This window comes from Diaporthe amygdali (assembly GCF_026229845.1).
Source record: "Diaporthe amygdali strain CAA958 chromosome Unknown NODE_23_length_778278_cov_65_433824, whole genome shotgun sequence".
NCBI classification, from domain to species: Eukaryota; Fungi; Ascomycota; class Sordariomycetes; order Diaporthales; family Diaporthaceae; genus Diaporthe; species Diaporthe amygdali.
Window position 1 is genome coordinate 381,193 of NW_026517043.1, and position 15,596 is coordinate 396,788.

The 15,596-nt window shown below is 54.3% G+C and overlaps 5 protein-coding genes across 5 annotated transcripts; 2 read left to right on the forward strand and 3 right to left on the reverse strand.

Moving 5' to 3' along the window:
- Nucleotides 1-1,578: 1,578 nt before the first annotated feature.
- Nucleotides 1,579-4,338, reverse strand: J7T55_004831 (cetolactate synthase; the record flags this gene model as incomplete). The annotated part of the gene is made up of 6 exons (XM_053130561.1): nt 1,579-1,644; nt 2,015-2,025; nt 2,090-3,781; nt 3,838-3,905; nt 3,992-4,084; nt 4,166-4,338. 6 exons carry the CDS (start codon nt 4,336-4,338, stop codon nt 1,579-1,581), a joined length of 2,103 nt encoding a protein of 700 aa, XP_052991257.1.
- A 4,621-nt stretch (nt 4,339-8,959) lies between these two features.
- J7T55_004832 (uncharacterized protein) lies at nt 8,960-9,884 on the reverse strand (the record flags this gene model as incomplete). The annotated part of the gene is made up of 2 exons (XM_053130562.1): nt 8,960-9,805; nt 9,873-9,884. The coding sequence occupies 2 exons, from the start codon at nt 9,882-9,884 to the stop codon at nt 8,960-8,962; spliced, it is 858 nt and encodes a 285-aa protein (XP_052991258.1).
- A 316-nt stretch (nt 9,885-10,200) lies between these two features.
- J7T55_004833 (uncharacterized protein) lies at nt 10,201-10,497 on the reverse strand (the record flags this gene model as incomplete). Its single annotated transcript, XM_053130563.1, has 1 exon — nt 10,201-10,497. The coding sequence occupies one exon, from the start codon at nt 10,495-10,497 to the stop codon at nt 10,201-10,203; it is 297 nt and encodes a 98-aa protein (XP_052991259.1).
- A 402-nt stretch (nt 10,498-10,899) lies between these two features.
- Nucleotides 10,900-11,962, forward strand: J7T55_004834 (uncharacterized protein; the record flags this gene model as incomplete). Its single annotated transcript, XM_053130564.1, has 2 exons — nt 10,900-11,082; nt 11,432-11,962. The coding sequence occupies 2 exons, from the start codon at nt 10,900-10,902 to the stop codon at nt 11,960-11,962; spliced, it is 714 nt and encodes a 237-aa protein (XP_052991260.1).
- Nucleotides 11,963-12,860: 898 nt separating this feature from the next.
- On the forward strand, nt 12,861-13,510 carry J7T55_004835 (uncharacterized protein; the record flags this gene model as incomplete). The annotated part of the gene is made up of 2 exons (XM_053130566.1): nt 12,861-13,222; nt 13,489-13,510. 2 exons carry the CDS (start codon nt 12,861-12,863, stop codon nt 13,508-13,510), a joined length of 384 nt encoding a protein of 127 aa, XP_052991261.1.
- Nucleotides 13,511-15,596: the final 2,086 nt, after the last annotated feature.

The window sequence follows — 15,596 nt, forward strand, 5'->3', positions numbered from 1 at the left end:
TTACCCTTGACCAACTTGACCAATCAAATTGAGAAAAGAGTGCTCGACTCCCCTGGCAATTGGACAATATGGGCCCCATTATAGCCGACGTGCCGTCCTAGTATCATGTCCAAGTGGCCGTCGTCTGCAACCGTAATCCGAAGGAGAACCACGGCGAATACCAACAGCCGTTTGCCTTCTGAGAGCCCCATGTCAGCATCCTTGAGTTCGAGCAGTATTGAACATATCACCAAGAAAAGCACTTTAGCTCTGCGTCGACTACCTTCTGCTGTGTCACCTCGCTTCGCTGTCGTCTCAAGCATGCTTGTCCATATGGCCCTTCTTATCAGGTTCCCCTGAAGTTCATCGGCCCTCGCCTTCCACCCCCCTGGGCGGCTCCAGAAGAGCACAACTTCATGCATGCAGAACAGTCACCCCCTGAAGTGTGGTAGACTTTTTCCTGAGCAAAAATTATCGACATGCTTTGCCTAGTGCCAGCCTCGCCGTTGGTCGTGCAGCCGTGCCCAGCCCTGCTAAACATTCACGGGGCAAGCACCAATCGCTGCGCTACCATAGTTGTGCCCCGCGGGTCCCGCCGGTCGGCTCTTGCCGCACATCTAACAATGCGTTTGGACGATTGGGCTGGCGAGGATCCGTTCTTTACTCTGGTTGTCTCCCTGGTATCATGTGTGTGTATACGTATCTGCCGACAGTACGATTACTGGGCGGAGTAGAAATAACCAGGGGTGGGACCCTGACCCGGTTTTACCTGGGTCACGCCGTCTTCAACGTTGCTCCTGGCCTTGGCTTCGTGAGGGCGCAAAGAGGGTCTCACACGATACGATTCTGTTGCATGTGTCGAGTGGTGACCATTGACACTCCGGCATCCTGATTTGAGCCCCGGGGCGCTCTACAAGTCCTACCTTTCGGGCGCGCAGTGTGAACCGGAGCCCGCCCGGGGCATGGGGCTTCCGCTCGGACAGTTTGTGTGCGGGGAGTGTCTTCAAGACTCGGACAGACCGGATAGACCCGGGCAGCGAGCCGCCTTTGAGAGCCGTCACGATGTTCGGTAGCTAAGACAGGCTCATTGTTGAGTCGAGGATGAACAAGCGCAGGCGCGGAGAGAATGAGTGTCCTCGGACAGGGCCACGAAAACGGTCAGTCGGCACCCAGTGTCACTGCGGAGCCCATGGTGAAATTCATGTCGGCTTGAAATACGAGTCTCAGGCTTCACGCTCGTTCTGTCAGCTCCAGCAGAAGGGGGAAAACAGGATGAAGGCCCAGCCCAAGCCGGATTTATGGCGTGGCTTGTCGGCTGCGATAAGGCTCGTGTGCTCGTAAACGACGGGACCAAGTCCAGTCACGACTCGCAGGCCTTGGTTCGCCTGCTACTGCCCTGTCTTGCCTCCGTGCTGGCCCCTATTGTTCCACCCCGTCCTGGTCCTCCGCGTCTTTGCCGGCGTAATACTCCTGTCGAGTAGCGCTTCTTGCTTGTATTGAGTGCAAGCCCGTGTACACGAATCCGTATTGTACGAAATGGCCCTGTTGCTTCCTCTGACTCCTTAGATGGGCCCGGACGTTGGCGTACCCCCTTGATGCTCACGTCTTGGCCCAGGACTGCTTCTGGGGAAGCAACATTGTGACGTGCTTCTCATCGATGGTGTTCTGTATCGCAAGAGAGAGAGATGTTTGCAATTGAAGAATTGCTGCTTTTTTGCATTGCTCCAAACCACTGTCCGTTCATTTTACTAATTATTTACAATCGATACAAATCCAGCCCGTTTGCTCCGATAAAACTCCTCGATGTACGAGGAATGAGCCGCACATGCAATTTTTTGAAATCGATCAACCCGCAGGTGGGTATATCTCCGACGACCTTCCATCATTTTTCCGACGACGTGAACGGGACACTTGTTTTCGAGACAGTAGCAATGCAAGAAAGGCAACATGCTGGCTGAGAAGACTCTTGAGAATGCGGCACTGCTCATTGCCCGTGGAGACCTCCTGTGCGCTCCCTCATTGTTTCTCTTCGAACCTTGTCCTTAGCTGCAAAGTATGTTGTTAGTCACGATACAGGTCATTCAGAATCCAAAAACGTATGAGTACTTACCAGCATCCCAAGTGATAAACTCATGCAGGGCATGACCTGCAGGCACCATGGGCAGGACAGGCACCTTCTTGTCCGTGATAACCTCCAAGACGGCCGGGCCGTCCGTATCGATCAGCCATTTCAGGCAGTCGACGACCTCCTCAGGCTTGGAGACACGTCTGTGAGCGAGACCCATCGCATCCGCGAGCTTCATGAAATCGGGGTTCTTCTGGTGGGTGTGGCTGTACCGGTCCTGGTAGAACAGGTTTTGCCACTGCGTAACCATGCCCTGCTCCTCGTTGTTCAGGATGATCACCTTGACGCCAATGTTGAACTGCTTAGCAGTGCTCAGTTCAGTCAGGGTCATGCAGAAGGAGGCATCTCCGTCAATATCGATAACAAGGGAGTCGGGTTTCGCAACCTTGGCTCCGATGGCTGCAGGCAGACCGAAACCCATGGTGCCCAGGCCACCTGAGGTGATCAGAGTGCGCGGGTGCCTCCAGCGGAAATGTTGTGCGGTCCACATCTGGTGCTGTCCAACTCCAGTGGCGATGTATGTGCTCTCTTTCCGATCCTTGCAGAGCTCAGAAAGCTGCTCGATCATCTCCTGGGGCTTGATGCGGCCAGAATCTCCAGCCCTCTCAAAGTCGTTCATGGGCCACTTGTCCTTCCACGCTTTGATCTTACCAAACCATTCTTTGCGGTCCTCCATGGTCTTGGACTCAACCATTGGCAGCAGCACGTCCAGGTTGGTAGCCACATCGCCCTCAACAGCCTCTGTGGCCTGGATGACCTTGTTGATGTTCTTGGGCATGATTTCGAACTGGACAATACCGCCACGGCCCTCGGCGGCGGCAGCCTTGGCACCAGGAGCGAAGCCAGGGACACTCAAAGTAACACGGTCGTCAAAGCGCCCTCCCAGGGCTATGATCAAATCAGCCTCTTGCATGGACATATTGGCGTATGCTGAGCCGTGCATGCCGAGCATGTGGAGGGATTTCTCATCCAGCTCATCAAAGGCACCCATGCCCTGGAGAGTGGTGGTGACAGGGATCGAGGCCTTCTCAGCCAGAGCCCTCAGCTTCTCAGGACCATTCTCGGAGCAGATGACACCGTTGCCAGCGTAGATGACGGGCTTCTTGGCGATGTTGATCAGGTCGGCAACACGTCGGATGGAGGCTTGCAGCTGCTTCTTGCTAAGCTCTGCCATGGCCTGCGAGGCCGCACTCGGAAGGAACGGCAGGGCAGATTCGGTGGGGATAGCTCTCCTCAAAACACCTGCAGTGATATCCTTAGGCAGATCGACAAGAACGGGTCCAGGCCTCCCACTGGTGGCGATCTCGAAGGCCTCGTTGATCCTCCGGGGCAATTCGGCCACACTCTTGACCATGACATTCCACTTCGTGCAAGCCCTCGAGATACCAATGACATCAGCCTCTTGGAAAGCGTCACTACCGATGGCGCTGGTAGGGACCTGCCCAGTGAAGACAACCAGGGGTATACCGTCAGCAAGAGCATCGGCCATGGGCGTGACAACATTCGTTGCGCCAGGACCAGAGGTCACCAGGACAACACCTGGCTTGCCTGAGGCGCGAGCATATCCCTCGGCCATGTGCCCAGCTCCCTGCTCATGTTTTGGAAGGATGAAATCGAAGTGTTTCGAGTTGTAGATGGCGTCGAAAACGGGAAGGATAGCACCGCCGGGGTAGCCAACTGCGTGCGTGTCAGTCAAACGGTAGCCCCCACCCCAATCTCGCGTACAAGCTTACAGATGTGTTCGACTTTTTGCCTCAACATCATCTCGTGGAAGATTTCTCCTCCGGTCTTGCCAATGAACCTGCACATGCTGTCAACATAATGTTTCTCTGAGATCCAATTGGAGTTGGAGGAGGAGGAGGGGAGGATCCCTAGGAAGCAACATACGATTCGTCCATGTCGGCTGGTTTGTCGGCGAGGGGCTCGACATGATTTCTTGATAGGGTGTTGAAGGAGGGACTTGGCTTTGAACGGACATCACTATAGAAAGGTGAATGTTGGCAATTGAGTCACAACAATGGGCGGGACGGAGGGCGAGATTCACTCGCGCGCAAGACTTACGGAGCTGTGGTTTGTGTTGCTGAGACAGTTGCGTTATTCCTAGCTGTGGAATGGACCTTCCTCCGTCTTGAGGCCACGGCCAGGGCATCTGATGTGGTGAAGGACCGTCGAGATTGTGACTGTGCCACGGCCTTGAAGGCCTTGCTGGCCTGGTGGCTGCCGGACCGGAGCATTGTGTGTGTGGAGGAGTGGAGAGGGTCTCAAGGGGGAAGAAGAGAAAATGACAACAAGACTGGACGTCAAGCGCAGGTGTATCCTGCTGGTCTCGAAAATTGAAAAGCCTGCGACGTCTTCATCAACGTGAAGAGCGTCAATGGCAGTGGCAGCAGTGGACAGCAGAAGGGGCGGATGAAGGTTCAAGCTGGGCCGAGCAATGGCCGGCGAAGAAAGTCTGCAGTTTATTTTGTTCCAGTGAACAAGGGTCCGGCAGTTGAGTCACTCTGGGGACGAGAATTGGAGCTTGGGGTCAGAAGGGGGGCCCTTTAGAGGTGGGAAGAATTGGGCTCCGAGATCGCCCACGACTTTTTGCCATGCACGCTCATTGACTTTTTGGTGCAGCACACGGCGGAGGCAGTCTGTTAGTCGGGTAGGCTAGGTTAGGTGGTTGCTCGGAGTCGGTGGATGACTCAAATTGGAATTTTCACTCCGTTGCGGGCATTTGCGGGGGAGAAAGGGGCCTGGGCACCCGGCCACTTGCCCGCGGCCAGTCCTCCCGTTCTCGTGCCCCGTGCCTGTGCCTCCAGATCTGGAATCTTTGGTGGGGAACGGCGTGGTGGGGTTCAGGTTTGAGGTGGCGATGGTGTCGCGTGGATTGTGTGGATTGCGTGGTCTGCGAGTCTGCGAAACACAACTCCCATTTGCCTGCCTCTCCATTGGCCTGGCTGCCTTTGCCTGCCCACCGTAGCCGCCCACATCCCACATCCCACCTGCCCATGCCCGCTGCATGTCTGCTGCAGTTAAAGCCGGAATCCACTTCGCTCGCTTCAAGTTGATGCATCTAGTTCAGGCAGGTTGTTGACATATATAGATTACATAGTCTATAGCCTATGTATGTATAAATGTTTCCATGTACGTGTATCGTGGCCAACAATCCAAGCTCTCGATGTAACTTGAGCGTTAGATCTCGATTCCTTTCCAACTCGATCCTGGCAAACACCCCCCATCCATGGCCTATAGTACGATTTGATACCCATAAAACTGCCAAGGTACAAACTATCGAAGAGACCAAATCCGGGCTTTGCCCGGATTCGGCTTACCTACGGTGTCCAGTGCTCACCTGCTCGCGCATGTCATGAATGGCGCGCAGAACCGTTGCAGCGGATCGAACTAATTTACGTGCTACTTTGTGTGCACAGATTGTCAGTCCCGAAGCTATCGAGGTATCCCAGCCCACACCAATCTTCAGCTCCTGAGGTCCAGCGTGCCTGGACAGTCATGGAGTGGTGATATGGTCACTGGTCGCAGGGTAGTACTGTGCTGTGCTGGACACCATCCAGCTCGGTGTCTCTCTTGTGTGAGAGGCCCAGTGGACGGAGGAGAGGCCGATGATGCCCTCCAGGCCACACCAAGATCGTACGACACAAAACCTGTTGACCTCATCGAGGGTCCAAATAAGGTTTCTGAAGGTCGCAGCACAAAGGGTCCACAGCCGCTCGTCCACCAATGGTGTCCTCGGAGGCGCTGACTTTCCATGATTTCAAGCTTATGTGAGGTCGCTATCGCCCCGGGGTGCCAGCGTCCTTCATCCAACTTCTCAGGGTCCTCTTGCTGGAAAAGGTCAGGGCAACGGACAGATACCTGGTCCATTGCTACACGACACCCACATTTCGGCCTTTGAAGAATCATCGTGTCAGCCTTATCCTGCCGCTTGCTCCTCGTAGTCAGGAACCGAGCCTGCTGGCTTGGTTTGGTTTGGTAAGTTGGATTACCAACGTAGGAGCCTGCTGAGTAGAGGCTATATGCCCTATACCCTCCTGTTCAGCCCGCCTCTCTCCTTCATATCTCTCACCCATCCTACTGGGCCATTGCAACTGCAGATAGTCGAGCCAGTACTCGGGAAATCCTACTATTGCGTTCTCTCTTTTGCCTTCTTCTCTATTTTTCTCTTTTTCATTTTCCTTTTCCCCGCCTCTTCTCCCTTTTTAATGGCCTTGAGACAACTCCATTTCGGAGCCACCACACTCAACTCTTGGCGGGCTGGACCTACGGCGGTGGCGAAAACGGGGACTTGCGGTAAAAATAAGAAGAAGACGATCCTGTGGTCGAATTCCGTGGCTAGACTGCGACACGCGCTCCATGAAATGCGCCTAGTCAAAATTTCCTCGTGGAACTGACCGTTCGAAGACAGCCGGCGGCGAGTAGCTTGCAGGACTAACTAACGGCCGATCGACAGCCGGACTGTTGATCAACGACGGTCTTTTTTCGGTACATGATAGCGTCGGTGAACAGATGACGCATCGAAAGAACACGACTTCGGTTCGAGATTCCTTGTCTGATAAACCGTACGGGGTCGTCCTCGGCTCGGTCATGCTTGGGTTCCTCTGTCGACAGCTTTTGGTCGTTGGAAACGCTTTCAACGTAAAGGACAACGACCGCTCGTTTGCACCAAAGTTATCGCTACAACGACGTAAAGACTCGGGACATCAGTCATGATCCCTATTCATGGATGGACGCCTTTCATCAACCCAAAGTGTCTTTCCGTGAGCTCTGGACCGATTGTGTTTCTCCGTCCTCGGCATCTTCATTAGGGACAACGTCGGGAGTTGCGTTGGTATCGACAAGGAGATTCAAGAGCCATGATGTGCAAGGCGTATGACAACGAGAGGATGGACAGCACACATGAGCCTGCTTTTAGGAAGGAAGACTCTGAAGCTCCAATGGACAGCTGCGAGCGGGATCAGCCAAGATAACAAGGTCGCTAGAAGAAGAACAAAGGAAGACGAAAGCACATTCGAGGACGATGATGGATGACATCGATGACCTCAACGATCGCTCATCGGGGCATCTTCCATCCAAAGAATCGTTGTCGCCATTTCTGCCGCACTCTGTCGAGGCTTTGAGGTTGGCCAGCTCGATCAAAAGCGATGATATGCTCGTCTGAGCCACCAAACAACGCCAGCTGTTTCCTTACTGGAAGAATATAACCCCTCGCCAACGGCCAAGCGGTGCATGAGATCCTCGCAGATGGCGACCTTCAGGATTCGATGCGCGCAGAAGCTCAATCCGCGTTGGTAAAGATGAGATATGCACAAGTGACCATCGCAGGGTATTGCCAACGCTGACACAACCTTCACTGGCACAACCTTCACTGACATCGCACCAGTCGCGAGCCAGAGGCACCATGACACAGCGAGCGCGTCGGAAAAGTATTATCATGTACCGTGTGAGACACCAGTGACAACAAATTTGACCTGTACAGATAATGGGAGTTGATCAAATCAGACCAACAAAATACCAGTCAGTCTACTGCCGCCCTCCCATTCAGTGGCAGGCGACCAGGCTGTGCGGTATTTCACGCAATCCAGCTCATGCTCGTGCCGAAACCGTGGGAGAGGAGCCACGGCACTCATGGAGCCAGGTTGAAGAGGGATCTGTCCGAGAGCATCACACCGCCGATAACGAGACTGACCAGCAATCTGAGCGTCTGAGTTGGGACCTCACGCCACCGACCTCATGGCTGCTGTGACCCTTGGAACAAAAGCGCGTTGTGCAACCGGGAACAGGTTTCGGACAACTGACGCCAAAGTAGACGGGTGGCACCTCTCTTGTGCGACAAGCCTCCGGTGGAACGGGGCCGGCGTTGCGGATGACTTCTGCGGTGTTGCGAGACATCCGAGGGCTCACAAAGGCTTGCGGCTCGAAGCATTGGCCACCACAGGACGACAACCTCATGCGAACCCAGACTACAGCCAAAAAGTCTTGCCGTTGCAGTATAGCAAGTCATTTCCTCGTTATCGCTTCGTTGGTTTGTTATGATGATTTTCCTGGGTCAATTGTCAATAGCGCCGGTCGAACTTTACCAACAGGGTTGGTCATGACACGCTCGCATGAATGACCGCTTGAGCCTCAACGGCCACTATCCCACCTATAACGTGGGGGATATACCCAAGCTCTGTGGTTTGTTTGTTGTTCCATGTAACAACAAAAAAGAAAAGGTCAGCATCAAGAAACATTTATAACAAGGTAGGTCATCATCGAGGAGGAAGATCTCCTCTACTCACATATCCCAACGTGGAGTTAACAGCACCGGAACAAGCTCACTACGATGATGATATTTTCGCATTACATATAGGTCTATGTGAAATATCGACCTGACGCTGTCCTCCAAGCATCATTTTGAGGTACAAAGAAAAACCACGGCACCAAGACAGCAGTTGAATATTCCCAACCTGACCAAACCAAGCCAATTCGTTCGCATAATCATCACATCGTGGAAATCAAAGTCAAAAAAGTACACAGCACTTCCGCCCTGCGCCTGAGAACTCAACGCCGTCGAACATGATATTCGCCGGGGCGAACACGACGATTGCACAGGAAGAATGTGCTCGAATCGAGGCCGCATGGATCAACCGTCACTACAATCACATTGTACTTGATTAGCACTTGAATTAGCCGGATGAACTGCGTACAGTCTGGACGATAGGCAACAATCAAACGGCACACCCGCGAGCATCACCAAAGAAGGGATCTTGACCGCACCACAGTAACCAAGTGATCCCTTGGAAGACAAGACGGGGTCGAGAAGGGAATGCAGAAGGGTGGGGGGTGATTCAAAGGAAATTGGGGCTCAAAAACTTACAGCAAAGCCAACTCTAGGTCACCGTGGATATGCGCCTTGAGCTCGATCTCAATCTCGAGGTTCAGGTCCAGCCTCAGCTTGAGCGGGTTCTTGGACTCGCCGCCGCCGCCGCCCTGCTGCTGCTGCATCATCTGTTGTTGTTGCATCATCTGCATCTGCTGCTGCTGCTGCCAGTATTGCTGCTGCTGGTAGTCGTTGTCGTCCTGGTAGTCTTCCTCGTCCTCAGACTCATATCGTGGCTGCCTCTTCTTGCTCTTCTTCTTGCTCTTGTTCTTCTTGGGCTTGGCCACCTGGCGATCCTGCTCCTGTGCGCCGTCCTGCTCCCAGTACGGTGTCGCCTCCTCGTTGTCCTTGGGCGTGGCGGGTCTGTCCGACGCCGGTGTCGCAGCCGAATCGCGCGAGCCGTCCCGCTGCATCTCGGGCTCGGGCTCGGGCCCGTCTTCCTCTTGTTCTACTTCTTGCTCCTGCCCCTGGTCTCCTTCGGGCTCGTACTGCCCCTCTTCGCCTTGCTCGGCGTCGGAGTAGGCCTGGTCGTCATAGTTGTCGTCCTGGTCCTGGTCATAGTACTGCTCATCTTCATCGTCGTATTGTTCTTCATCTTGGTTCTGGCCGGCGTCTTCTTGCTCCTCCTCCGCACTGGCCTGGTTGGTGCGAGATTCAGGCTTAGCGTTGCGGTTGGTCTCCTCAGCTTCTGGCTGCTGGGTCTGGTTGTTCTCAGACTGTGGTTGTTGGGTCTCGTTCTTCTTTTGTCCTTGTTGTTGCGACTCTTGTCTCTGCTGGCCGGGACGGGAGGTCTCGCCCAGAGACTCCTTCTTGTCCTCAGTCTTCGGCGTTCCTTGTTGCTACGAGTGTGGTAATCAGTAAGGCTGCGTGCGACCGAAGCGCTGTTAGGCAAGGTTGACGACCTACCGAAGACGACATGATTACTGTGGTATACTATTACTATGTCGAATGTGTTGAGTGACTCTAGTGAGTTGACTAGAATGATGATATTTGGGAGGAACACTGAGACACCAAGTTGACAAAGTTGACTTTACAGAATTCTAAGAGGAGGCAAGTGCTCTCCCTGGTATGTCTATGTTTTAAACCAGGCGATGAGATCAGAAAGACCCTGCATGAGAAAGTTGGCAACCTTGACGCAATGATTCTACTACCGCGTGTGCAGGAAAACGACTATCTGTCCGAAAACATGTTTTCCAACGAAGGGGACCGATCACATTTCGATCATCTCACACCCTTACTCCGACAGCTCGCGGCCGATGAACCCATGGCCTCTGTGCACTTGCGTCAGTGGACCCGGGATGGGCTGGGTGATGCCGAAAGCTGGGGATGGAATCTTGTTTTCCACGACAAGGGACCGCTGTGCCTGTGTATCGTGGTCTAGACCGCGCCTGTGGGCATCGAGGACATCGAGATGATGTGGGATGACGTCGAGGAAGCTGAAAGGACAGGCAGAAAGGGTTGCTGTCACTGCGAGTGCAGCGTTGACAGGAGATGTACTGTCGAGTACCGACTCATGGGGTCTGCACCACATATGTGTGATGTGGATACATGGGTGGGTCTCATCAACCAACCCTGCGGACTGTGAAGTCATAGCTGGGATGCAGCTTCACAATGGAGGGTAGGGTGAGCTTCAGATATGTGGAGACAGTAAGGCTGGACCCGGGGAGAAGATGACGAAAGAAATGAATGGTTTCAACGATGGCATAGAACCATGATGAGTGCCGAGCTGGCGACTTGCCGTCCGACTTTCCTCTCTGACCATCCACCCAGTGGGCTGTACGACTGCAGCGAGACGACCCGCAAGAAACGCGACCACGACGACCCGGAGAATCTCTATTCTTAAATTGGCAACGGAGTCCCCACATCGTATCGGACAACACGGAGAGATCATCGACTATACGAGACGACAAAGAAAGAAACTCGAGACTCCAAGATGGTCATAGGACTACTTGTCCTCACGTCCATACCGACGGTGACGGGCGTGGCACAGGGCATCAGCGCGAAGAAGCAGGAGAATGCAAAGTTGAAGGAGAAGATCAAGTTCAACATGACAGCAACGCTCTCTATCGACGGGGGGCCGCCGACCGAGGCCTGGATCGTCCTCGCAGCGGGAAGAGTGAGTGGCCTAATATCTCCTGTTCCGGCATAGCGGCACTAGCCACACCTGTCTCATCAGGCTTGGGAGGAAGCTATGGCATCATGCCTAGTTTACCCAGGATTCGATGGGACACGCCAGCAGCCACCAGCGCCAGCGCCAGCGCCAACGGTGAACCAACATGCGCCATGCAATTATGCCCATGAACGCACCGTCGCATTGGGGTGTAACTGCGAAACGGTTGCGCGCGCTGGTCGCTGTTGGATGTGCCGAGCCACACCACGATGAGGAAAACAGGAAAAGGGCATCCCCAGATGGATAGCTCGAATCAACGAAGACGAAACGAAAAGGGCTGACTGAATCGTGGCAGATGTGGATAGATCATCCTCAAGCGCCGATGCCAGGCCACAAATTCAACGGCTACTACTTCAAGTACCCATCCGAAAAAGAGTATCAAGGCCTGGTATCCACAATCCAGGAGGACCCACCGATGTTGAACTGGCTGTACGTCGACAAGGACACAGGCATGATCAAGTACGGCAGCCGCAAAGACACAGCAGAGCATGTCATCGGGCCCTGGGGCTGGAGCGAGGACGAGCAGTTCCTCACCTTTGATGAGGATGACTGGCGCTTCATCGCAGTCGAAGTTGAGGTAGCACTGGGGGGAGGGACCAGGAAGATGTGGGAGGTGTTCCTTTCGAGGGATCGAGATGGCAGCTTGAAACCAAAAGCCGAGATGGAGGGGGACGACAAGGAGCAGGATGATGAGCAGCCGGTCTTTGACCCTAGGACGTCGTCCTACAGGTGGGCGCCGATCAAGCTGCTCAGAAAGCTGCAGCTGGGGGTGAACAGCCAGTGGGTCGGGGGGAAGAAGGACAAGGAGAAAGAGAACGGCCAGTAGTATGCAGTAGCACCACCAGGCTAGAGAGATGTGAGAAGGAGGAAGGCCATCGCAGACGAAACGGAGGGGAGCTAGCTGCACCAGTTTGGCAGGCTGCAGGAACAAATTGGAACGGTCACCGACGGGACAGGGCGTTGACGGAAGGGAAGGGTACCTAGGTATGGAAGGGGAGCTCTCCCGGCTGAAGTAAACAGCAGGTCTGGGCTTCTCCAGCCCCAGCAGCTCGCATGGGGCCGGGCTGCGTGGCATAATATGTTAGTGGAAGTCAATCGCCGACCCAGTTCATCGGACCGGACGTTCACTCCCTCACCCAGACCCAGCCCTCGCTGGTGTCTGGCCGTGCTGTACCTCATCGTAGATGGGCTGGCCTATGCTGACTGGTCCGACAGGCTGACAGGAAGACGGAAAGACGGAATCGTGATCGACGGCGCCCCCTACGGTGATGTATCGCATGTATCTTCGGGTCCCACCGCCTGCCACCCATGACGGCCCCAGTCTCGTCTCCACAGGGGTCCCGCCCATGCAGTCACCAGCCAGCATCGATCCGATCAGCTGTGATTCAGTCTAGATCACATCTGAGGGTGCAGATGACGAAGCCCCGAAGGCAACACGGGGGAGGTATGATCTCATTCTGTTTTGACACCTTCGCAAATCGCAAAGGAAGGGGGAAATCAGGTTTTGATGCCACGAGGGACGAGCCTTCGGAAGCCATATTAGGCCACGGCTGTTCTGACAAAGAGGGATTGTCATGTAAAAGAGGGACAGACACTGAACATATTCATCTTTTAAGACAGAAGAGAGTTATTCACTTACCAGCGACCTTTCCTCCTCTACTCTTACCCACAGCCATCACCAACACCCATACCATCTTCATTCACCTAGCCCCCAACCAGTCAACATGTCTTCTTCCCAAGAGCGCCAGCCCCGCAGGCAAAAGAAGCAACAACAGGAGGTTGTCGAGGAGTCTGAGTCTGATTCCGGCTCGGAGGAGCAATATGAGCCCCCGAAGAGGTCGAACCGACGCTCGCGCCAGCAGAACAACCAGATGCAGCAACGCAACCAACAAGGCCCCATGAATCAGATGGGCGGTGGCATGCCAGGCACCATGGGCAACGTCGCGAACCAGGCCATGCAGCAACAACAGCAAGGCGGCGGCGGCGGCGGCAAGTCAGACACGCTGCGGTTGAGGCTGGACTTGAACCTCGACATCGAAATTACTCTGAAGGCTAAGATTCATGGTGATCTTGAGCTGGCTTTGCTGTATGTGCTTACCTTTACTTATTTATCTTACCCCTTGTTGCTTTCTTGCCACCCAGTTGTATGGTGCTATGCATGGGGGGAGGGGCTGCGTACCGCCAAGTGGACGAGCGCAGCCCACTGCTTCCAGAAAAACCCACCCTGCTTTTCTCGTCTTGTCATACTGCCTGCCACAGGGAGACTCGCAACACACAACACTGTCCAGCCTAGAACATCAAGCCTCCCACCTTCTCCACCACACTGTAACCACATCTGTTCTGTTTCTAAAGGACGGCCAGGGATACAACGTAAAAAAGATCGAAGGAGCACCGTGTACGGCAGCTAAAAGGAGAGAACACAGTGAGACATAAAGAAAAGCTACCCCACGAATCTCGAATACCAGACAGTGTGTGTGTGTGCGTGTGGCGGAAACGGAACAAGGCCAGGAACCAAATCATGTACCAATACCGTTGTCATCTGTTCCCGGTTGGCTAGTTTCTGTTTTGGCTGCGCAGTGTTGTCCCGAGCGATTAGCGTCCTGTCTCCCACACCAGCATGTACCGTTGTTGCGACAAGGAAATTAAGAGGCAACATGGAGCTAATCCCTCGGACACTAGGAACTGAGAAAGAGCGCGCACAGAGACCTGCTTTCCAGGACGTTTTACGGAATCTTTTTGTCGTTTGAATTTTTTATCGCACTTGGTACCGGCGCTGTTTGGAAATTGGGGACTCTCAAAGAGTCATGACATGAAAGGGATGTGGATTTATCTAGACCCTATTTGGGGATGATTACGACCTATCTACGTTAATTCATTTTACTGTGTAAATGTTCTCCAAGTCACTGTATTGAAAGTTCGCCTCCCTCGGGAATAGTAAGAAAATTCAAAAAAGGTTGTTGATCTCAGGGGTGAATCATGCCCTGGAAGGCGAGTCGTGAAAGTGATCGGCTCCGTGTTGGAGGGTATGAGGTTCTAGATCTTCGCCTCAAATGTCATCCTGATGGGATTGACCGTGCTCCCCAGGTCTCCAATCCAGCTCAATGACACCCTACTCGGGCGGGAAGGACGGTTGCTTGCAGCATCTTGTGAACAGAGTTTCTCCACACTGCGGTGCGCCACAATCACCGCCGCGGGAGGCGAATTGTCATGGACGGGGGGAGGTGGGTGGTCACTGTTGGACGGTCTTGGCTGTGGCGCGCTGTCCGATCTGAACGGGATGATCACTGGGGTGTTGCCCGCCAGCCCGTGAGGTGGCGCATGAACTTCATGTGAAATGCCATCGAAGTCCGGACAGCCGATGCCCTCAAACTTTCGCAATGCAACGCCGGATTCCCAGAATCTTGAGCACAGCGGACATGTCTCGGGAGCTCGTGTGCGCAGTCCTCCCACCCTCCTTGCCGCGCCTGGCCGACCACAAGACCTGACTGCTCCCTCTCGCAAGAAAATCGTGTTCCAAAAACGAGAAAGCGTACGGGGAGGTCACAGGTGAGGTCAGGCCTTGTGTCCAATAGGACAGGGCCGCTGGTTCCACAGCCCAGTACTACAGTCACACAGCAACTGATTGAGCCGTCTCCGGAGAGCTGGGAGCGGCCAATAGCTCGTGGGCCTGGCCCTCCAATTGGGTTGGAAGATGGGTCCCTGTGCCCTGACGCGACCTTGCTTCCTTCTCCACCTCTGATGTGCAGATCATTGCAACGTCGAGCGGTCCTGGCGGTCTCTCAGTAGCGGCGGGGAAGGTCTTGTCGAGATTCCCGTGGCCTGTCCCGTACTCACCCTTGTCGTTTTCAAGCTGGCGCTGCCCATCTGGTTTGTGTAACACAGCACCAGAACACATTGGTATGTACTTTTCGAGCCATTGGCTATCCTCGGGGACGAGAGGTCGTGCGACCACGAATGGAAATCGTGTCTGTCTCACTGTGATGTTAGATCGGGAATTTTACGACATTGACGACTCCACCACCTTGAGTCTATTTTCATAAAAGACCACAACCCCCGCGGGATTCATGATTCAAGTCGGTCAGTCGTCGGTCAGTTCAGTCCTCTCTGCGTCTGTCGTCCACAAAAACAGAGCGGGATGTGTGGGCGGTGGGTGGCTTGCCTGCCCGTCGCTGAGGTAGGGGGGCCCCGGCGACGCAATGGAGCAAAAGCTCCTCCCCCAGCCCCGAGACGATGCCCAGCAAACTTCTGTCTCGTCAAGCCACCTCTGCCTGGGGCGCTGTGTCGCAGGACCGACAAGTCGGTATAAACGAGCTGCCAAAATTGCATGTGAGCTTTGGCCATGGTTCTGCCCTCCTCTGGACACTGATTCAGCCAGACCCGGGAGTCCATGACCTTCTCCCGTGAACGGCAAAACAAGCTCACATGAATTGGACAGCGCGGTGGGCGGCTTGCGACACAAC